This window comes from Cinclus cinclus, chromosome 11, assembly GCF_963662255.1.
Source record: "Cinclus cinclus chromosome 11, bCinCin1.1, whole genome shotgun sequence".
NCBI classification, from domain to species: domain Eukaryota; kingdom Metazoa; phylum Chordata; class Aves; order Passeriformes; family Cinclidae; genus Cinclus; species Cinclus cinclus.
In genome coordinates, this window is record NC_085056.1 from 8,535,789 (window position 1) to 8,560,047 (window position 24,259).

At 39.8% G+C, this 24,259-nt stretch overlaps 1 protein-coding gene across 5 annotated transcripts in view; it reads left to right on the forward strand.

Moving 5' to 3' along the window:
- Nucleotides 1–389: 389 nt before the first annotated feature.
- The window catches only part of CBFB (core-binding factor subunit beta), a 37,287-nt gene continuing 13,417 nt past the window's right edge, over nt 390–24,259 (forward strand). Inside the window, exons 1-5 of one of the 5 annotated variants that reach the window (XM_062499862.1) lie at nt 390–490; nt 714–800; nt 5,219–5,335; nt 18,802–18,918; nt 23,091–23,217. In XM_062499862.1, the coding sequence (XP_062355846.1) occupies nt 413–490; nt 714–800; nt 5,219–5,335; nt 18,802–18,918; nt 23,091–23,217 (526 nt within the window). In that variant the 5' untranslated portion in view covers nt 390–412. The remainder of the gene's footprint in view (nt 491–713; nt 801–5,218; nt 5,336–18,801; nt 18,919–23,090; nt 23,218–24,259) is intronic. The other 4 variants (XM_062499860.1, XM_062499861.1, XM_062499864.1 and 1 more) reach the window with 4 other exon arrangements.

A 24,259-nucleotide genomic window follows, 5' to 3' on the forward strand; every position in this document is an offset into this window, starting at 1 on the left:
CGGGGGCAGCGGTGACGGGGGCGAGACAGCGCCGGCCGAGGGACGCGCAGGGGGCTCTGAGTCACCCCTCGCCTCTTCCCGCCTCGCGGGGCGCATGCGCGGCGGCGGCGGCGGAGTTGTGAATGGCGCGGCTGTTCGGGCCGAGTTTACGAGCCGGGAGGAAGTCGGAGGGGAGGGAGCGGGCTGGGGGCGGGAGCGGGCGGCGGCGGCGGCAGCGGCATCGAGCTCCGGCGGCGGCTGCGGCTGCTCTGCGTGCGCCGCGGGAGGAGGAGGGACGGGAGGAGGGAAGGGGGGGCGCCGCCGGCGGGGGCTAACAAAGGGCGAGGCGAGCGCTGGGGCTGGGACAGCGCGGGGCGGGCGGGAGGGAGGGAGGGAAGGAAGGAGGGCAGCCGGCGGCGGCGGCCCCACCACCATGCCGCGGGTTGTCCCCGACCAGCGGAGCAAGTTCGAGAACGAGGAGTTCTTCAGGAAGCTGAGCCGCGAGTGCGAGGTGAGGCGGCGGTGGCGGCGGGGCTCCCCCTTCTCTCCCTGCCTCCGCCCGCCCGCCGTGGGGAAAGTTTCCGCGGGCCGCGGAGGGGCCGGGGCAGCCCCGCACCTCCCCTCGGCCGCGGCTGGAGCCGAGCTGGCGGCGCGGGGAGGCGCAGTCAGTGCGCTCCGCTGCCCCCTTATCGCCGGGATTGGCCCCTCCTGATTGCGCGCCCTGTTCCCCGCAGATTAAATACACCGGCTTCAGGGACCGGCCGCACGAGGAGAGGCAGGCCCGCTTCCAGAACGCTTGCCGCGACGGCCGCTCCGAGATCGTAAGTGGCGCCGCGCTCCCATCGGGGCCCGCCGGCACCGGGCCGGGCCGCGCTTGGCTCGTGAAATAAAAGTTTGGGGGAAGCCGTCGGGGCAGGGAACGCAGCGCGGTGCCCAAGCCCAAAGGCTCGGGGCCGGCCGTGAAGGAGAGTTTTCCTTAAGGAGCGGGACGACATCGGCTTGCCTTTCAAACGCCGAGGGAAAGGAGGTTTTGGTGAACAGGCACCGTTTTTGTCAGCCGTAGGAACAGCGCTTTTTCGCTCGAAGGTGTCGGCTCGCTCCCGAGCGGGGGAGAGTGCTTGTCTGCAGCGCCGGGGTGACAGGGAAGGAAGGCAGGAAAACCCCCGGCAGTGAGAACGGGCTGCGCTTCTTCCCTGGGCACGTGCTGCAGCTATGAGCTGCTAATTTTAATATTCAGTTTTTTGTTTTTTTTTTTTTTCGCCTTTTTGCGCCTTTTTTTTTCTTTTTTCCCTTTCCGGAAACAGTAGCTTTGAGAAATGAGTTACTTGTTCAAGGCGCTAGCTTAAAGTCCTGAGTGAGCTGTTTGATGTATTTGTGGACTAAATCAAACGCTTTTAAAATTAGGGCTTGAAACTTGCAACTTCAGCTCTGCTTTTCTCATTCATTAAGGTTAGTTGCAGACTACTGTCGCCCTCTGAAATAAGAAGTGAGATGAAGTATGGCTCAGAGTAGTCAAGAACTGACTCCTTATTTCCTGGTTTGATTTCTGCTCCAGGTTGCTTCTATAGGATTAGTGCTTTGTAGCATTGTTAAGTTTGTTAAAATGCAGAAGTAACCTCTTTTTTCAGTTAAGGTATATAATGAAAGACAAGGTAAAATAGAAAATTAACCCCAGTTCCACCAAGTCTGGTTTATGAGCATTCTTTAATTTCACGTGGTATACATACTGCTAATCAGTTCACAATGAAATTATTCTTATGGACAATGCAATTACTCTTATGCACTTCCAAAAGTACTTGGATGCTAGTTACTGTAACTGATCTCGTTAATTTGCGTTTGTCAGTAAAAGGATGCACACTCAAGTATATGGTTACCTTTTACTGAATAACTTTATTTTAGCTGAATCTTATCCCTGCTTGTTATCTCTTGTTTTAGAACCTGTAATTTTATTTTATAAGAGGTCTCCTTCTTTATAAGAGTAGACAGGTTCTTAGTTTTAGTTTTCTTTTTTTTTTCAACATGCATTTTTCTTTGTGCATGTTTGCTTCCTTTAAGAAAACACCAGGGTAACAATGGGTAGGTAAGGAAGACATAGTTTGCAAGCATTGGAAGTTCCTGTACATGTGGAAGTGCATAGTATACCCAAATCCCTCCCTATCCCCCCCCCTAAAAAAAGGGCCATGTACCTTATAACTAGCTTTCTTATGCAGCCTATGCAGTTCTTGTATAGATGGGAAATCACTGTAGTTTCACCTTTGTACTTCTGAGCCCGCTGCTGCCCTTTTTTTTTTGCCAGAACTTCATCCTTTGGAAGCAGCTAGTGATGCATGTTCTGCATATTTTCACTCTACTTAATTATAAAACAGGCTCTATATTTCTTCATCTGAAACATCTGGTTTTGTTTTGTGAACAGGGCATGAGTAGTCAGGTTTATTTAGACATGTAGTGTGTAATGACTGATGTTAAAAAGAGCTAGTAATTTTAGTTTTTTTTGGTAGTCTTGAATGTTTTTCCAGACATCAAGGATTTATTCTTTTATCTCCAAAGGGAGCCTTTGTAAATGACCTTACATATTTTGAAGCAGAAAAAAAAAAAACCCTGGAGAACAGCTCAGGGATTTAATGTAGAACCGGCAGTAGGTTGTTGGTTACGTGTGTCAAATAGCTCTTGGTTGAATAAAGGAAATAATTATCAATATTACTGAGAAGTAACTGTGAAGTGTATTAAATAAGATTTCACATTTACTGGTAATGCTTTGATAGCTTAAATAACCTCATGTGTTTGATTTTCTTTGGAAGGTATTGTATTTACATTGTCTGTGTGGGTCAGGTCGCCCTTGTACTAACTGATAAGCTTTTCACAAAATTTGTGACGTAAATGTCTGATGGCTTTTCAGACTGGGCTTTGAAAGGCTCTGCAGACAAAACTATAGTTTTCTTACTTTCAAGTTTAAAACTGAACTAGTGGTGTGATTTTTTTTTTTTTCTTTTTTAATCATCATTATTTTTTGTTTGTTTGTTATTTGATGGAAATTAATGGCTTCCATGTAGTCTTATGTGGTTATTAGTAGGACTGTTCTCAAGATTGTCAGTATTGACCTATGATTTGATTTGAGAAGCATATGGGTAGTTTAACTGGATGGTTTTGTCTCTTCAAGGGGAGGGAACAGGCTTCAAAAATCCAGAGAACAAATATCTACATAGCTTTTTATGGTTTAAATAATGCCTGCCTGACTCTATGAGGATGCAGAATTTGTGAACTTTATCTTCTTTTCTCTGACCTTTTCCCCCTGTTTTTCATGGCCCTCTAGCACACACTGGGGGTAGAAGCAGGAAGGCATGGGCACTTCACTGTCTTGCTGGGTTTTCCAGAAAGTAATCCTTTTGACCCAGTACCAGAACTGGACTGGTCTATAGGGCTTCAGTGGTCAGCTTGTTTACTCTCAAAAGATCTCACTCCTCGATATTTTAAATGTATAAATTAAGGAGTATCAAACACGTGTTTACTGGAAATGCCAGAGGTAGGAAAACAGTTCTTGAGCGGCATAAGTGGTGAAGACTCAGAGTAACAAATATTTGGAGATGGGTGTAGTTTTCTTCTTCATACTAGGATAGCATCACTTAGAAAAGTAAAGGGATAATAGAAGGTAGTGAGCCTGATAGTGTGCAGCTCTGACAGATTTGATGCCTCCTATTTGTGGCAAATGTTTTCTTGATGAAACTTCTGTTATGATTGAAATGTTTGTCTTTGGAAACAAATATTAATGCACCAATACAGTACTATTCTGGCATTTTTAGGACTGATTTGTTAATTTTAATGACATTGAGAATGTGCTTATAGGAGTCAAAATAAGCAAACAAAACAACAAAAAAAATTAAAAATCTTTTTAAGAATAGCCTGGAACCAAAACTGCTTGCAGAGCATTAGTCTCCCTTGGTGGAGGGGGAAGAGCCAAGCCAAAGCACTTCTACTTTCAAAATGGGAGGTAGGAGGTATTAATCCTGTGACAATGTTCCAGCCCATGACTAGAACTGTCTTAAATAACATGTAGCTATAGTGTCATAGGTAGCTGTACAGTTATACCATGAAGTGGCTGAATTCTGGGTTGCTTGAAAGAAATCTGTTTGTCAGGAAATTCCAGCTGTTGAAATAGTAGTTGTATAGCTTTTAAGAAAAAAACCTATGTTCTAGATTAATAACCATTTAAATCTAAGTGATCATGGTAATAAATACAGCCATTTGATTGCAACAAATTATGTTTAACAGTGGGATTTTGAGAAGAGTGATATGCTCTGAGTCTGTGTGAGTATTCACATACTTACAGGGTAACAAGGTCACTTGTACCACAGATGAGTATAAATACTGTGAATCTGACTTCTGCTTGCAAAAAATAATTTTTTATTTCACGTCTTGGAATTGCTGTAGTCATCATGGCTTGGAGTTAAGATATGCTAACAAATACAGGGAGTTTATAAAGAAAACTGAATCCGATTTTCATTTGAAGTTGTAGAAAATGGTTTGCTTGAAAGCAATGCATGGTTTTTCTAATGGGTTTAAGCCAGTCCTTTTAATGATTTTATAAAGGACTGCAACTGAGAGGAATTCCTACAGTTGCCTTTTCTTACTGACACAGCATGTGCTGATCTGGGTATCGCTGGTGTCAGTGTGGCATGAGGACTTTGAAAGCTTTGAGAAGCTTGATTGAACTCTGTATTGATGCTGCATGTCAATAGATGATAAAATAGGAATATCTGTGCTTCAGTTAAATGCCTATCTAGGTATAAGTAGATTGTGAAAGGGAACAAATCCTTTTCTTTTGAAAAAAGTTGTCCTTAGCAATGAGTCTAAGGAGTTAATTTTCCTTCAGCAGTCCTTTTAGAGATATGCAACCTCTTTGAAAAAGCATGGGCAGTTTTTAATGTTGCAGGTACTAAGTTGGTGCAGGGTATCCAGACAGAACTGAAAGGACAGATTCTAATGTCAGCAAAACTGATTTGAAAGAAGTATTGATTCCATGTTGTATTTTATATCCAAAGCAGCCAATGGCAAATGTTGTCAAAATGGAATCAGATGTTTGTAACTTAATACTTAAGAAAAATGATGAGTGCATGTTTTTGACTTTAAGTATTCTCTATGCTGCCTGGCTTAAGACATAAACTGATGTAAAAATAAATGACTGCCTGCATAATTTATGTAATGTCTTGCTCCCTGATCCTGTTTGTATTGATTTTTCTAAAAGGCTTTTGTGGCCACAGGAACCAATCTGTCTCTGCAGTTTTTTCCGGCCAGCTGGCAGGGGGAGCAGCGACAGACACCGACCCGGGAATATGTCGACTTTGAAAGAGAAGGAGGCAAGGTAAGGAGGGAATTGTTGAAACTGAAAGAAATTTTTTTGTTGTGCTTATATGGTCTTACTGGTATGGACTGCATGTAAGATGTGATATTTCTAATACTTCACATCTACATGCAGGTAAGGTAGTGGTGATGTGAGTACAAGTGAAAGCTGACAAGAAAAAATATTGCTTTATTTTAAAGCAAGCTAATGTTTAGGCAATTGGAAGAATTGGGAAACGTGTGGGCAGTACTGGTGGCTTTGTACTATTTTGAAGAACAGAACTACTTCTACTGTCATGCTATGATAAAATTTTGGGGAGCAGTCTAAGCTTGGTGTTGTGTAGGTGCTTCTAAAGTGGTTCAGAAATTAGACTTTGGCCAACGAATTGTGGTAGACTAATGAAAATTTGCACTTTCAACAGGTTATTTCATGCTGTCTTTGGCTGCCAGTTGGTACAGCAGGCAGTCAGTGTGCTCTAAGTGGAATGAAGCTTTTTCTGTTTCACCATCAGCTATAATACAGAAGCAGCATCGCTTTCAGAATTGATTTCTGATTCTCTTTTTTCTGAGGTGGTTGTCCCATAGACTGATATTGAAAGCTCAAATTCCCTAGTGACAGTGATGGTTGCTGTGAAGCTGTATGAGATTTAAAGTCAGAAACCTTGCTTAGTCTCTTCAGAATAAAGTTACTGAAATCACCCACAGCTGGTTTTGTTTTGCAGGAAAAACATATCTTTAAAATATAGGTGCTGTCTCTTATCTGTGCTCCTGTAGGTGCTTTGGGACTGATCCAAAGATCACTGAATTCAATAGGAGATTTTTCTTCAGAACTCAGTGGGTTTAGACCAGCACTTAAACCCTCATAGTTTTTCTGTTTCAGGCTAAGTTTGTGTATTGTTTTTTTTATTTTTAAAAACTTTAAATGGACTACAAAATCCTTCCTTTTGCCTAATTTTTTTTTCTTTACCCTTGTAACAAGAATCAGCTAATGCTACCAAACCTGCCAGGCTGGAGGAAATACTTGAAGCATATTCAGGTTTAATGGCATATTGGGTCTTTTAAATGCTGCTAGGTGGAAGATAAATATTTCCTATAGTGGGAAAACTTGATTGGAAGAAAAAAAATTCCTGAGGGCAGTTATGGTATGTGGAATTCAAGTTAATGAGGTTTTTTGGAAAAAATTGTTTTCCATTTAGTCCTGTGAGGCTTGCAGAAGTTTGACAAATTGGGGGAGAAGTGAAGTTGGCTGTCTGGGTACTGACTGCTTTGCTAAGGAAACTGAATTGAATCTGGCTCTTACTGAAAAATATTGATTCTGGCTCACAATTGAATGAGGAATTTTTCTTGTAATGTGTAAGAAGACTGAAGTCTCTCTTCTTGCCAGTTCAAAACTAATTTTATTTACTCCTATGATTTTTTTTAACTTTGTTTTCTCTGAATGAATTCTTAAAGTACTGAACTGCTTCATCCATTTTCTTGTGTTGTCTTAATCATGTAAGAGCATGGTAGGTATGCTGTATATTAAAATAGAACATGAGCCTCATTAATGAATGCCACTCCTTCTTTTATGTGTGTTTACAGTAAATTCTAGACTGCTTCACTGAAATGTTTAGAAGAATTCATCTGAATGAGGCTAGAGGTGGACAAACAGATAAATGGGAATAATGCTGTGCTCTGGTATGAACAAATCACAAATTCAGTGTTGTAATCAGCCCTTACTTGTGTAAATCACACATGAATGCAGGCTTGCTCTGCACAGAATAAAACTTCTCTAAAAGTAAGCCACTCCCATGATTGGAACAGAGGAATGAGCAGAGTGGGAGAGTGTTTTATGTTATCATCAGAAACAGTTAAGAGTTTCATATGAATTGTCTGAGATTTTGTTCTCCCTAGATTTTTGTCATTTGGTTTAATTAAGAATTTCTTTCACAGGCTTCAGCAGTCTCTTAAAACCATGTGATTTTTGTAGCTCTTTGCAACATTGTTTTATGAGCTTTGATTCTTGAGGCAGTGCATAATGTGTGTTTGTTCATCACTGGATTTATGCCAGCAAGGCATGTTTTTAATTATCTGAATAAAAAAAGACTATGGGGGAAGCTGTCAGTTAATAATTATCTTAGGCATTAGTTTGAGATTTAGAACGTAGATAAACTTACCAACATTAGAATATTTTTATTCTGGAATTCTGCTTTGGTGTTTGGCTAAACAATGGTGGCCCAAAATAGTTTATCCAGATTTGAAGTATGTCACTATTGTGCTAAAGAAGTTTTGTACACAGATTGACAAAGCTACCAATGTGGCATCTGCTGGAATTGCTGCTTAAATGTTTGAATTCTAGAAAGAGCAATGCTCTTGTAAAAGTTGGGATTCTGCAAATGCATACTTCATAGGCTTGAGGTTTTTCAATCTGGTATTTCTTAACTGAGGGGATTTTTTTTTTATATGCTTAATTTGCCTTTTAATTTGATGCATCTGATGTTCACAATGGGTGGGTAGGCCTCTGGTGGATACCCTGTCTTCATTAATCCAAGAATTGGATGGCTCAGTGTACACTTAATGTTTCTACTCATTTTGAACTCAAGTTTAACATTTTTTTGAGATAGCTTTAACATTGTATGCTGTCTTTGACCTGCAGCAAATTTAATTGTGTATTTGAGCAATTTTTCAGGTTTGTCATATCAGAACAAAAAGCAGCACTAAAAATAGGTCCCTAGATCGTAGAAATGATAGAACATAGTATTTCATTGTGATTGTGGGTCTGTGTGGGGTGTATCAGATGCAGCGTGTGTGCTGTTTCTGGGGAGCTGAACCATACCAAGGCTCTCTGATCCTCTGTGTTGTCAGCTAATTTCCAGGGGTTTTCAAATTTTGTTTTTTTGGTAAAGAGTAAATGAATAGATCCTAAGAAATTGAAAGACAGACAGTGTGGTAGTCTAATGTATCGCCTCAAATATTGGATAATTAAACCTTGCAATTGAATGGAGAACTTTATTTTCACCTTGGTTTTCTGGTATCATTAATGACTTAGACTGGTTTTATTGTGATTAATGAAGTTCTGTAATTTTTATTTCAGTTTTGTACTGATGACATACGAACTTATAGCTGAGCTGTGTGTGGACTTCAGTGCTTCCTAAGATCTATTCTTTTTCAAAGTCCCTTTGTTTCATTAAGAACTGTGTGGTCAACTTTCTTTGTGTGATTCATTTTGTATACATCTTAGAGTAAGATAATGTCCCCAGTTTTCATTTCTTATTCAAGATGTTTCTTTAGCTTCATTCTTTCTTACTTGAAAGAGCATTAGTTCTCAGATACTCTTTTTTACTGTTTAAATACCAATCACTGATGAAGTCTGTGAAGTTGTTTTACTTCCCCTCCCCTTTATAATGCAATTCTCCATCTCTTTCTTATGCAGCTTTACTTCCTGTCTGTTCTTTGGTGGCAGCTGCTCATAAACCAGAGTCTTCCACACGGGTTTAGTTTGCTCTAATACACTCTGAACTTTGCAGCTTTGGAGGAAAGCACATCAGACACGATTTAAATTGATTCAGAGTGCCTGCTGTGCCACATGTGATGTAGCTAGGATTTCTACTCATTAACCATTAACATTGTTCTAGCCGTAACTAAAGATTTTCAGTTTTCTTACTAAAGATGCTGAGTTTCTACTTGCACAGTTTTTTGTCATAACTAGATTTTATTTTGCTCCAAGTTAGTGTTAATGGCTTGGATGACTATTAAAAAAACCCCAAATCTTTCTTATGCTGCAAGTGTTACAGCAGAAACAGAAGTGTAATGAGAAGTAGTTTTTATTAAAATACAACACCTATTCAAATGGCAGCCAATAGAACCAGCTTTCCACTTTTCCTGAGCAGCCTTAATTGTTATCCTCCTACTTGTGCCCTTTGGGGTCATGATGACCCCAAAACCTTGTGGTAGCTGGGAGAGAGTCCTCTGTGAGGGACAGCAGGTGGTCAGTGAAGGGACATCAGCTGCTGGACTGTCTGTGGGCTCAGAGCCTTTGAGGTACTTCTGCCTGCTCCAGCCAAGGGAAGTGGTGTTGTCCTGATGAAACTCAAGTCACTGTTGCTTTTGATCTTTCTCAGACTTTTCTGTGAGCTTTAAACAAGGAGGTCAGTGTGTGGTTATTCTTGCAGCAGACAAATGGGTTTGGTGGTGTATCCAGTTTGTACTGAGCCTGGTTAAGCAGCTTGATTTTATTTATTTATTTATTTTTTTAATTCCTTGGAGTTACTTGATGGGAATCCTGTGAAGGCTTGGTGAATGAGAAGAATCCACTTTTATTGATGATCCCCTTGATCAGCTTTCATCCAGGATCATCTGTGTGGTTTGAGTAAAAGATTTGATTTCTATGGATGCTTGTGTTTCTAGAATTTATTATTGTGTTTGTGCTTAAGAGTCCTTTAGCTGGCAGAGACTTGTCAGTTTCTTTTTCTTTCTATTAATTTTTCTTTTCCCCAGCAACATCCTTTGTTTATGCTCCTAAACCCATTTTTGCTTCAGAGGAGAGTGAAACTTTCTCTTTTTTTGCCTAGATACTTGAAAGTGTTCATTACAACCTGTTGTTGCATGGATTTCAGCTGTTTAATCCAACTCCCTTTGAAGTCGTAGTGTACCTATGCTTGTTCACTTCACCTCACAATTAGGAGATGCTTCTACGTGCATACAGCTTATACACTGTGAACAGTTAGGAACTTAGATTTTGGGAAGGGAAATCTTTAGAGGACTTAGACTGGAACTTAGATTTTGGGAAGGGAAATCTTTAGAGGACTTAGACTGGACACATTGTGCTGGCAGGCAGCCACTGGCTGCGTTTGGACAGTTGTTCCTGCCGAGTGATTTATCGTCGGGTGCCCTCTGCCACTGGAGTGTGAGTCACCGCAGGCACCTCTCATGTGATGAGGATCCACAGTCTTTCCCCTGGGATCCTTTCACCCCTTGTCTTCCAAATATTTTTGGGACTGCCTACAGCCTCGTCCCTGTCTTACGGTGCAGGCAGTGACGATGCCATTTTGAAACAAGGCTTGGGAAGAGTGCTTGCAGCACGGCTGTGGAAATACTTAAGGTCTGCTGTCTGTAAACCTGCTCCTACTTAGCTTTTATTATGTATTCTAAAAGCAGTTACTCAGTCATACTGCCTTGAACTCTTTCCAGTGGCTTAAATGTGCTCTTTAGAGTTGTATGGACAAGATTTCAAATATACCCATGTCATCATCCTAAAGTTTCCCAGAAGAGGAACAAAATTGGAGGTAGTGAGCTAAATTTTGCATTTGGGAAGCAGCTATATATAAGGACAGATGAGTGCTGTGTGGATTAAAGAAATACTCGAGATCTCTGTAGCTGGAAGAAATCCAGACATTTGGATTATTGAATTCTCTTGTTTGCATATCAGTCTCTACTTACTAAGCAAAGTTGCTAATATTATGCTTTCCTCCTCTTCTTCATAAATGAAGAGAAATTCATAATGAATGAGAAAAGTAAGAGAGTCATTGTTGAGAATGTCTGCTTCTTTCTGAAAATCACTTAATAATTCATATTAAAAATAAGAAAAATTCAGTAAGATGATGAAACATTTGCTTCAAGAAACTGTCATTTTTTTCTGAAAGTTACTGAAATAGTTATTGAAGCTTTATTGTCCAAAGTACAAGTAATGAAATGAGCTCATTAGCTTGCGTAATTGCAAATTTGATGTTGCTCTGTAAAGAATATTTCCAGTCACTGCTAAGGATGTTCTCTGCAGAGGCTGATAGTTGTCTACAGAATAATTATGATACTATGACATTATATTGAATGGTGAAAACTGAACCGTTGTTATAGTATACAAAAGACAAAAAACTACTGACGTTAAGTCTTGATGCAGTACTACTTTTTGAGCAACTGTTTGAACAGTTTTTCCAGAGTTGTATTCTGCTTTAGGAGAAGGGTGAGGCTGTTGGAGTGAGTGCTCAAGAAGGCAATGAAAGCCAAAGGGTAGAAGAAGCAGCTTTTCTTGCCCCTCTCTTGCTTGGGTCAATTCCTGGAGTTTTTTATTAGTTGCTTGCTCATATTGCAAAATCAGGTAACTTCTTTTTTGTATAGTTGAGTATGTTTGCATTCTATGTTTTGAATTTTCAGTCCAAAAGTAGAGGGGTTAGCAGGCTGTTTATTTGCACCCAGGTAGTGTGGTGTGCAAGTGATGTGTTTTAGATAAACCTGTCTTTGTAATCCTCTGTTGCAGTTGCTAGTTGTAACTGCTTTTTGCTATGTGATTTTCTGAAAGCTTGGAAAGAACAAATTTCACAACCAATTTTGAAATTTGTCTGGAAAATATTCTGTCAACGTGGCAGAAAACTGTGTGTCTGTTAGTTACTGGGTTTGTGAGCAGAAGCATGCATGTGTACTCAGAGCAGCAAAACCAGCAGCAATCTCCTGGCAATATTTTGCTGCAAAAACATTATTCTTTTTAATTGTTGCAAGAAAAAATGGGTCTTCGTAAAATGCATGCCTCTCCATTTAAAGGGAGTGTAGGTTTAAAATCCAACAATCCTTCTCATGTAGAATCTAGTGTAAAGATAGGCTGCTAAAAAGCCCTGTAAATTTTCACAGGGGAAAACCCCAGCATATATTGCCTTTCAGATTTTTTCTTGTTATGTTCCTTGCATTTTTGTTGATTTTCAATACCAGCTCTGTGGTTGGTTTTGTCTTTTGAAGGCAAATGGATGGAGCCTGAGCATGAGATGCATTTCTTTGGGAAGCATTAGTCCCTTCTGCAGTGATAATGTGAAAACTAGAAGCTGTCTACTTTGTGCTTTGTATTGGAGTTTTTTTGGTGGTTTTGGTCAAGTCTGGTTCATGTTTTCTGCTTAGTCAAGAAATTGCAGTATTTTGGAATGAACTGTATCTGGAGACTTGGTTATTAGATGAGTATAATTTCTGTGCAGTAGCATTTTACTGTTTTCCTGTGTGAGCTTCTAAGCATAAATACAGTGATCTTAATCCAGGAATAAAATGTTCCACCAATTTTAATCACATTTATTCTGACATCCTTACTGCTTCATATCTGTTCTTAGTTATAAAATTGTATTTTAGTTAAGTGAAATAGCAACCTGCATAATTTAATGGAACATCAATATGCTTTTGAGAAGGAGTCATGATTACATAGTTGAGCTAACTGTGCAGAAGAAAAACCTAACAAATGCAACCAACCAAAAAACCATAAAAATAGCAGATTTTCTACAAGGGATTTTTAAATTCTGGCTCTCCAGTAAGGTAAGGAAAATTTTCCAGCTATTCTTTTTTTTGGTGTTCTAGAAACCAAACCCCATCACTGTAGTATTTCAGTAGTACACAAATCATGTTGAGAAAGGGTTTGTCTCAGCTGATATTACTTAGAATGATATTTTTGAAGTGACTCTGTACATGGGTATTTTTACTACATAGAATTGTAGAAGTGGGTTATGTTGCATCTCAGTGTTTACTGATATTTGTAATGAAACCTGGTGACTTACATAAGCATACTTTAAAATTCAACAAAGTAATAATATCTGACCATCAGGTTTTGCTGTGAAGTTGAAAACTGTAGTGTGCTCTGAGGTGTTTTTCTACCTGTGTATTGTAGTGTGTTCTTTCCTCAGCTGCAAGTGAAATGTCTCTGTGTGATCACAAGGAAGCAGATCTGGAGGAACACGTCCCAGGCAGAGAAATAATGGTGCTGGCCCAGTGCTCCTGCCCTGGCTCTTGTTTTGTCAGAAAGCATCAATTCCCATACATTTTTGCAGAAGAGTGTAAGGTTTGAATTTTAACAAAATGGAAGAAATGCCAAGATGTAGCTTTTAAAACAGAATACATTTTCTTTGTGTGTTTGAAAAAAGAATAATATGTTTTGAGGGATGAGACAGAGGGATTGATCTGAATTAAAAGCGGTGTTAACTCACAGTCACTTTCTAAATAGGATTCTTTTCAGCTGTTTCTATTTGTTTAATTCCAGCTTAAATTATGTTACAAGGTTAGTGCATGGGAATTAAGCATAGTCAGATAAACGCTGTAAACTCTGTTCCTGACTTGGTTGCTTGTCATTAGTTTCTTTTAAACTAATAATCAATATCTGCAAGAATAGTGTGAAGCCTTGGATTAAGTTATTAGCTTTTGCTGTAACTTCAGTTGTTGTTACACTAATGAAGTTACTATTCTGTTTTGTTCCCCTATTAGTTGAGGATTTTAGTGTATAAGTTCTGTTCTGAAGTTTTAGAAAAGCTTTTTTACTATTTTCAATTTTTTTGCATTTCGTAGATTGCTTCCTCTCTCGTGCTTTCCCCCCCTCTTTGAAACCCTGGCTCGAGACTCCTCTCTGTGATATGAAAGTGAGTCTTTGTATTTTGGGGGGTACACAAGGATGGGACTGACGCAACTTTACATTTCAGAGCTGTCCTGCCACTTCTCTGTGTGCAGCATTTTATTTATGAAACTGTATATATAGTCTTATGCTGTTGCTGTTAAAGGAAACAGTTGAATATGTAATTTCTCGTTTTAACATTTTGTGCCGGTTGTGTCCTTTTACTTGCTAGTGTATAAACATAATGTTAATAAGAGAAGCTGAAATGATGAGGTTAGCCTTACCCGATTTAACATCTCTTTCCTGTAGTAAGTGTTCAAAGCTGTTTCTTTCTTAGTGGTCAGTGTTTCTCACGAAATCACCAGGGAAACTGCTGTTTAAGATTGTAGAAGTGGGGTATGATTCAGGGGAAGGTGGGATCAGAAATGGGATGGATGGAGGGCTAGATGGACGTGGCTCAGCCCGTTATGAATGGGCAGATGTGTGCGTGATGAGGCAGAGGGTGAGTCAGAACTGAGCCTCTTCTGAAAGAATGCATTTTGCTCCAGTGTGCTGGGAAAGTGAAAACAGAAGGGAGGGGACTGCACCACTTCACTGGGGACTGGTGTTTCCTGGGGGGTGAAGTTGATCTCCGCAGTGGTGCCGGCTGTTGTGAGCCTGCTGATTCATTAGTTGGTGGGTGGTGAGAACTGTGTGCATTCGCTGGGGGAGGAAATGGCTCGGTTGCTGTAGGGAGAAGGAGCATTTTCTGTAACTGCAGGATGTGTGGATGGAGCACACAGATAGCATACCTCCAGCAGATCAGTTAAATACCCTGCTCTTGAGATAAGGGTTTACTAGATGACTAAATTAGGATGTGAAACCGAGGTTTTTTCTTATGCTAAAATACAGTAGCTTTTAAAGTAATTGAAATATGTTCTCTATTTAAATAGTTTGGATTTTAAAATATGGCTTAATGGTGTTACAGGAGCTGTCCCTGCCTGTTTTTAACAACAGAGATAACTCCTTGTTAATTGGAGCTGGAGGAGAGAGTTGCTCATTTAAATGTAGATGAAAAGAAATAAAAGATTATTCAAAAGAATACAAAAGGGAAGGTGAGACACTAAAAATTGAAGGTGTGGCACGGGAGGTCTTTGAGAACAGGTCAGCAGGGAGGCCAGGCACAAACACAGCTCAACAGCTTAGAGCCCAGCTAAGCCTATTCATGGAGCACTTTCTCAAGTTTGTGTGTCTTTATGGTGCTATTTGTCCTCTGTCCAGATAATCTGCCAGGAGATAAAAGTGTTTGCTCTCGCTGCTTGTTCAGTCAGCAAGCAGAATATTTGTTCTAATACCAAAAGCCTGTTTCCAATGTAAAAGTAACATGCCAGTGTTTCTCATTTAAAAATTCTAGTGCTACTTTGATCTGTAGTAGGAGTTTGAAATGAAAGATGTTATTTGAGATTAAATTAGTTCAGTAATAGCCACCCGAACTAAAACTCAGCTGCTATAAACTAGTGAAAATTACATAATTCAGTATGTGACAGTTTACTTAGGTCTCCTAACCTAACAAAGCTCTGGCTGTGCCAGAGTGTGTGGACAATGAGGGTGCAAAATGAGAGAGAACTTACTCTCATCCTTCAACATGTGTATCAAGATTGTTAACTTAGTTACACAACTGCCCACTGTCAGTGGCAGAAAAGCCATACTTCCTTTGGTTTTTAGGATGGACTGTATTCTGAGAAGAGGCTGCTGCATAATTAAGCTTTTCCTCTTGTATGTCCCTGTAATGGTGTTTCTTTATGTAGCATTAAATTTGTCCACTGAATATGAGTTTAGTAATTGCCTGACTTCCAACCTCTCCTTCTTCCTTCTGTTCTGTAGTGCTTTCACCTGTCTCTTGAATTTTACAGCAGTGACTGCCAGGCATTATTATAAAAGTACCCAGAGGTGTGTGGAGGATTTATAAAACGTTTTAAATGTGGGTAATCTGGGGTTAGCAATATTAAACCTTGAAAGAGTTGTTCTAACAATTTTATCTACTTCTATAATATTAGGGAGGGGGGAAAATTTGGGTTTCTTTAGAAATAATGCAGCTTTTGCCATTTGTCTCCCACCATGGCTGTCTTGAGGCAATTTTCAGAGCAGACAATTCAGAAATTTTCTGGAAGACCACTTTGCTGGATTTTTAGATGCCATACTACATAATGTGTTCACAGACAGAGAAGTAATTTGTTAATAATTTTGTTAAGTTCAGAAGTTGAAAGGGAACCAACATGGTTTTATCTGAAAAGAAGGAAATATGTGGTTAAACGTTTTTGGCTATAATCTTAGGTGGTTTCCATTTTCCTGAAAGAGGAGAGGGGGGGAAAAGGAGTTTAAATTCCTTTCTCTAAAATAAATTTAAAAGTACCAGTATGCATTATTGTGTTTTAATGAGAGAAAAGTTCCTGCATAACTCATGGGGTTTCAAAATGAATGATTACTATGTTTGAATGATTATGTGGTAATTTCAAAACTTGGAATATCTTCAGAAGGAATTCATGCTTTCAGAAGTGAAAAATGTTTATCGGAGTTTTGAAGACCTCCTGAATCCAGTGGTGTAAGGCTTCCAGGGCTCTGATTCAGGAGCAAGGGCAGACTGCTTTATCTGGAAAGGTCAGGCTATGTGCCAGAGGTTCCCAAGCTGCTGTGACAGCAGCTCAGCTGTTGGCCGGCGTGCTCAGGGCAGATTGGAGGAATCAGGAATCACATCAGCTCTGTCAACTTGTTTTGCCTTTGACTTCTGAAGACTTTTACAGAATTTGCAGCCCTGCTCAGGCTTCCAGGTGATGCATTTGAAGTACGAAGCCCACAGCAGCTATGTCTGAGCTACCTGCTGTTTCCACTGAGGCAGGAAGTTTGTGTGTTTGCACTGGCAGCTGCAGTGACCAAGGCAGTTGAATGGCCACTGAAACATGTTAGTGGCAGCATAATATTCCTTATCAAAGAAACAAACAAAAAGTATTCCTGGACAACTTGGAACGCTGGGTTTTGTCATCTGTGGAAAGGCCTATGTAACTTTTGATGTCCCAGGCTGCTGCTGTGGGCCAGAAGGATAGGGGAGGTTGAGAGGTAAACCCTAAATGAAGGTGGGCAAAGTGCTTGTTTGCTCCTACAGAACGTAAACAGCATCAGAGTACAGGCTTTTTTTGTCTTTACAGACCCATGGTTAGCTTATACTGCCTTTTTATTTCCCCTCTTGAATTATTCTTCATTTGCCTTATAAGAGGATGACAGTTCTAATAGCCTCTTTTAACTGTCACTTCTTAACTAATTAAATGCATCTATTAAATGGATGCTGTGTCCTTCATTTGTTTCTTGTGAGATGAATGGGTAAAGACTGTGCTGAAGGGATGCAGTGTATTTTGTATGTTTGAGCTGCTTAATCTTGAAATGAGGGCTGTGGGAGGTGGTTTCCTGGTAGTCCACATCTTACTCATGCTGGTTCTGACACCTCTGCTCGCAGAGGCTGTTGGCTGGTAGCTGTGCCTGGTGTGCTGTCCTCACACAGGGCTGGGCTGTGATGACTCTCTCAGATGGACACAGAAAACCACACTGTGTTCTTAGCAGAGACCCTGCAGTTGAAGTGCTGGTGGGAAGAAAATATGCTCAAACAAATAACATTTGTTACTTCTTTATTGAGCTGTTGCATGTTGTATTAATTGAAAGGTCTAAAGCTGTGTCACTTCATACCAAAGTGTGATAAGTTGGAAAAATCAGGCTTGGAGATCAAATGTTTGGTTTTTTGGCAAATAACATTACTTGTTTGTCAGCTCAATTCATTTAATTGGTTTCCTTTTTTCCGCTCATGGGTTGCCTTTCGTGTTGTTCAGTGCTTCTGCCAGCACAGCCTTTGCATGAGGGGGGCTTCCCTTCCTCTGTGCCTCCTACTTCTTGAGCCCTTTCTTTTTTTGCTTGAGTGACCTTAGCTGGTAATCGTGGAACTGAGCAAGTAGGCACAGTGGGGGTGCTTTGAAATGTGTTATAGTGCTAAACATCAAGTAGGCTTTGATTAGGATTTGCCAGAGGATTAATTTAGAGCTGTTAGAGGAGGCATTGTCTGCAAGTTCCCCTACTTAGCTGAGCCCAAGATGCTCCTGAAGGCTGAAAAAACTCAAATGGATTTGGAATGTCTAACAGTCTTTCAGTCTGAAGTGGGTGCAGGTTACGTAGGTTTGCCTCTCTGGTGATTAAACATAGACAAACTTCTGTTTCATGAGAGGCTTTGACTTGCAAAGTAGGCTGAAATAACTATTGAAGGTTGATTTTTTTTTTTTTTTTTTTTTTATATAATTTTTTTTCTTTTCTGTATAAATCAGGTAATTTTGCTGTGAGTCTTTCTTTATGACAGATATTATTAAGTATAACAAGTCAAACTCATTTAGTGTTGTATTTGCTTCTTTTTAAGTTCCCTTGTGACATCACTGTATTGTGTACTGTTATCTAGGTGTAGGGCCTTAAGATCATGCATTATTCCATGCTGCAGCACAAGGCACAGTGCACATTGGTGCTGTACTTGGGTTTTCATCAGCTGCTGTTGCTTGTTTGGAAAAGCCTTTCACACATGCTACAATTGACACAGGAAAACTTCCTTATTTTTAGCACGGTGTGTATGTCATTTATTTTAACTGAACTCTGAGTAGTTTGTAAATTTGAGGAGGACTGAAACCAGTGCTTGGTTTTTGTTGAAATCACTCATTTATTGGGATAAAATACAGTGTTTCTTGGGAGTAAGAAGGAGTGTGCTCGTTTAACTATTTCGATGTGCTGTAGGATCCTCCCTGACTGGCAGCATGCCACTTTCTTTGTGGCACAAAGGTGAGTTGACAAGAAAAACTCTCAGTTTAACTGCAAGCAGTAAGAATTCTAACTGAACCCTGGTGCGTGCCAGTTTATAAAATGAGAACACAGCTTAAATTTATTCCATCCAGTACAGTAGGCAAAAGCTAAAGCAGTCACTTGATTAAAATGAGTTCTTGGAAAGGAAGCAGTAGAAGCTGTTAAATGGAGTCTCATGTTACCAGCTGGTTTGGATGCTCTTCTAAGAATACATATAGAAACTTCTGGATCAGTATTTTCATTGTGCAGGCACATGTGTAAGAGCTTGCAAATTCATAGCACGTGTTTTGCTTTTATTCCAGGTGTACTTGAAGGCACCTATGATTCTTAATGGTGTCTGTGTAATCTGGAAAGGCTGGATAGATCTACAGAGACTGGATGGTATGGGCTGCCTGGAGTTTGATGAAGAGAGAGCACAGGTAAGACAGTCTGCCCTTGGCTACTTAGGTATTTGTTCTTCTGGAGGGAATCACAATTTTTGCTTTCACTTTGAGTACAAACTCCAAAGAAAATTTGCAGTATGGAAGTTCAGAAACATGTGGTTGTAGCAAAACACTACTTTAGCTACATTAGGTCAAAATGTTGGGGGCAGGAATAATTTATAGTTCACAACTTGGAGTGATTTTTGCACTGTTAATAAAATATTTTAAACTTTGATTCTTCCAAAATACCACGAAGACTCTTTTATTGTGTCTTGCCTCTCTCTAACTTAAGAAACTAATTTGCACATTAATGAGGTGATGTTAATGTGACTATGTTTGAGATTAAATAGAAACACTTTGTGTTGAAGTGTCTTTGAAGCAGTCACAACCCTGAACACTTCCTTCATGATGCCTAGAAAGAGGGAATAGTCCTGCCACCCTTTGTGAATCCATGAGAAAAGCCACAGACTAAAGCTTTTACTCGAAATCCGCTTTTTGCTGTGCATTCACTTCTTGCAAAGCTGTGTCAGTGACTTGGGTGAGCTCGGTTCCAGCTGCAGTAATCACTGCTGTGGACTTCATGGATTAGCAGCCTTCAGGCTGTAATGCCTTACACAGCCAGGACAGGTGTACAGCCCTCAGGAAGGTAATCTAAATCCCAGGGTTCTCGATCTGTGCTTACTAAGTTTAATACATAATACTAAGTCACAGGACTTCTGAACTGAGGGCAGGCTGATGGGAACGTGCACTCAGGAGGAGACAATGTCACTCTTCCCAGAGCTGGAGAGTGCCTGGAAGTGGGCACCCTTCTGAAAAGGAGAGGCGTCAGGTGACCTGTGGGTTTAATTTTTTCTCTTCTTAATTTCCCAATAAATGTTTTGTGCAAGTACTTGGATTACTTTAGTTTCCCAATGTGTATATGCTGTCTTAACAACACTTAACAATTCCCTTTTGTTGTCTTCAGAAAGTGTTTGTGCACTGAGGTTGTGATTTACTCTGTGTGTGTGAGGGGATGTCTGCATGCTCTCAGGTGTCAGTGCTTTCCTGAGTTGTGAGTACAGGGTGCTGAGCTGGAGGTGCTGTACTGTGTGGATCTACAGAGATGTTTGCACTCAGCTGTAGGTGTGTAACTTGTTTTTAGTTGTGATTCTTGGCAACTATGAGGTTGTCAATGGTCATTCTGTTTGCTACAGTAGTAGTACCTAAGGGTACCTAGTGTCAAAAAGAGCTATACAGACACAGAAATAGCTTCACCCTTGTATGTAGTAGTATTGTAAACGTTTGGACAATCTTTTACATTCTTCAGTTTCCTTTTTCCTGTATCTGTCACTCTGCTTCCTTGTTTAGAACTGTTGTAATGTTGCTAGTGGCAGTTGACTGAACTGCTGACTTTGATCCCAAAATAACCTTGATGTCAGAAGGGGTTTAAGTGCCTCATACAGTATGGCCTGTGTACCCACTGTCCTTTGTGAGAGGTCCAGCTGTTCTTCACACCCCCTTCATTTTTTGGAAGCTTGTCTTAAGCAAATGTATTGCTCTTGCATTTTCCTGTTTCTTGGCACTTCATACTAATGCTGGGATCAAATAAAAATTCTTTGCTGTCATACATTGGAAAATACACTACCCTTCACTAGGTCAGCAAATACTTTGGGAAGAAACTCCACATGTGTTAACATTGAAGTATTCTAATTGTACCTTCTAATTGTACCTGTTAAGCTACTGTTTTTTTCCACTTAATCCACAGCCTGTCCATGTCTTGCTGCTGAGTAGTCTTTGTTACTGAAAACCCTGGTTCCAGTGCTTGCTCAGACTTTGATGGACCAACGCATTCAAAGCTGTACATACATGCTTGAATGTCTTCCCTCTTTGGGGCTGAAATTTCCCAAGATTTGATATTTGAGTGTCTTTAAGAGACTTTCTGTGTTCAGTACTTTTGCACCTCTTCTGTAGTACAGCATGTTGCTCTCTCACCAAGTCTTTTCCTAGTGGGCTGCTGTGAGGATTTGTGTATAAGTGTGGGTGTGTGTAAACTTCTCTTTTTGAAATTCCTTTTCAAATTTTATTTTCTGGACTGGGAGGTTTGGGTTTTTTCTGTTGTCATGTTGATTGCTCGTTCTGTTGCTCATGTTTTGCTTATTCTTATTTTTCTTTGTAAATTCATACCAGGAACATTTTTATAGACTAAAAGTAAGATGTATAAATTATTTGGTGCCATACAGCTGGATTTGCTAGGCTATTATTACTAGAATTGAGTGACATTTTAAAAAAAAATGTTAGTATAATCTTGAGTTGTTGGTTGATTTGTTATAATGTATCACCACGAGTAGAGCAGACTTTTATGTTTCGCTAAAAAAAGTCCTGATGCTTTTATCCGCTGTCTCAGACATGAGCAAAACAGTGTTTCAGCTGTCAACACATCTTCATTCTGGATGCCAACATACTGATTTTTTTTCCCCATGAATTTCTAATTTAGTTTCTTTTGGTTTGACCACTTCTTTAAAATATTCAATCCATGGCTGTATATCAGCCTTTTATTTCGTGACCATTCTAAATGATGGTAAAATGCAAAAAACCTTTGATTAAAAAAACAGAGTCTTCTATTTAAGTCTGATTTCAAAAAGAAGGTGACAAAGACATATATATCTTTTTTAAACTAGAACTAAGGCAGCTTTTCTGGAGTCATCTGGGAGACAAGCTTATCTGTTTTCTCTCTAACCTTCTGCATTATTAAGAACAAACTTACTTTCCACTCTCTCACCCTGGTTTCTATGCCTCGTATGAATGTTGAAATGGCTGTAAAGGGCAAAATTCAAATCTTAAAAAGATATATGGTGTTAAAGTATTATCTTGTTGGCAGCTTTAAACATTGCACACGTGTCCCCAGGAAGCGACGGCGAAAGGCAGAGGCTGGGATTGGCAGCTGTTTGTATTTCCCTGCCTTGGGCCACGAGGGAGCCCCTTCACATCATTTCACAGAGCAGCTCCAGGGCCTGTGATTGTGCCCATGGCAAAAAAGGCAATTTAACATTTTCTCAGGCTGGGAATGCTTTATCTTAAATTGAAAAATTTATGCACTTAGTCCCCAGGTATATTAAAACTTAGATGAGCGCTCTACATCTTTGTGTCCTCTAACAGTCAAGGTCAACTCTTTAAAAAATTATCAACTTTAAAATAACATTTGCATGTATGTGGGAATTGTAAGCAGGGTTAGTAGTAATTATAGTTGTAGAGCTAGAAGGAGGGAGAACCAATACAGTTTCTTCTTTCCTGGGTTGTGGAGGCTCTTCAGATGGGTCTCCTCCATTCTGAAAATTTTAAAACTCTGATGGGGAACAGTAAATGTGTTGAAAGGTCTCTTTAAGAAAAATAACTTCCAAACCAGGTAATAAAAGTTCCATATATTACTAAATGTTATTTAAAACATTTTCTTATAGAAAATACAGCTTGAAGGATTTTTTTTGTTAGTTTATTTAATCTGCTCCTGTGCGTAAGCCATTATTGAAAATAAGCAAAAGGGCTGCTGAAAACCTTCAGGTTTCTCCTCAGTTGTATGGGAATGTATGCAAATGGTGGAGGAATAATTTCTACTTTGCACTTTGCTATGCATCTAAATCTAAGTAATGTAAATGATACACAAGTATTAAGAATGTTCATACTGATGCACCTGCAGCAGCTTTTGATAAAAAGAAGAATTTATTTGGTTTATAACTTCAATAATACTTACTTTTTGATGCAAGATAATTAGTTTACCATTGTTAGTGTGGTGATGCTAGTGGACTCTGTCTAGGTATACCTGTGAATACTGTCTTTAAAATGGCTTTTACAAAGAGAATAAAATGTATTACCTTTTACATAGAACTTCTGGGAATTCCTAGCCTTAAATAAACCCAGCAGCATTTAAACCACTTTGGAACAGCAGCTTTCCTTTGAAACTGTATTTTAGTAGTAGCTGCATTCCAGCTTTGGTTCTCTCTCCTGCTACAGTGAAGGTGAGTAATATTTCATTAACCTTTATTGACATTTGCTGGAACTCGCCTGTGTTCTAGCAGGTTCAACAGGACATACTTGACTTTTCTGCCAAGTGATAGCTAATGCTCAAAAAAAAAAAAAAAGATTTGGTGGAAATGAGGGTCACCTTTTGTGTCACTCTGTGTCATCTGCTTTGGTAGCAGGAGGATGCATTGGCACAACAAGCCTTTGAAGAGGCTCGACGAAGAACTCGTGAATTCGAGGATAGAGACAGGTCTCATCGGGAGGAAATGGAGGTGAGGGTTTCACAGCTGCTGTCAGTAACTGGTTAGTACTTTCCCAAAACTTTAGATTGTTTCCATTTGTTTGTCTGTTTGTACAATGTTGTGTATTTTGTTCGTTCAGTGCTGTTATATAAAAATTGCAAGATGCTTTGTTTTTTACTTGTGTAAGGTGGATTTCAAGTTTTTAAAGGTTTGATGGGAGTTCTCTGATCACGTGGTTTTTTCCTTTCTGTAGGTGGTCTTTTCTGTGGGTACTTCAGCTGTAAAGACACTTATTTACAGAGTTACCATTTGTCTCTGAACTGATACTTTAATAGCTGAGAGAGGGATCTTTTGCCTCCTGCACTTCTCATGAGCACAGGAAAGGCTTTGGGAGCTGCGGGGGCACAATTTTGGAGCTTGTTATCCCATGTTGTGGGAAATATTACCAGCCAATTTAATCAGATGCCATAGTCTGCTTTCTTGTACAGGCTAGTTTTACTGTCTCCTTACCTTTTTATTACTGGTGGGAAATCTCACTCCTTTTTTTCACTGGTTTAGTTTCCCTGTCTTATTCTTTGCTTCTTCAGGGCCCCACAGTCTTGAATCTTGTTCTTTTTTTGATGAAACCAGAAATTACTGGGATTGAAAAAAGAAGAGCCAGGAAAGGGAATGGAAACCAGCTGCTCTGAGATGTCAGAAAGGCAAGAGCTGTAAGAGGACAAATACATAAGGGGAGTTGGCAAGTTTAGGCAGGCTAAGGTCAGGAGAGAATAGGGAGAACACAGAAAGGCTTTGAATTTCTTTCCCTTACTAGTGCTGTTTCCTGCTTCATCAGTACAGCCTGACTTAACTGTAATCAAATATGATCAATCTGCTGGTTCTATGGTTTTTAGAAAATTCGATTATTGTTATTGCTAAGCTACTTTTCTTTTGGCATTCTTTCTGGTAATTAGGATGATCAGACAGACTTTCTTCTCTTCCAACTGCAACTAGAAGGCACTGAACATGAGAATGAGAGGGAACAGATAGGCACAGAGGATAATATCTCTCATTTTGAAGTGGCTGGAGTATGTCTCCTTGCAAACACTCCTGCAGCCAGGTCA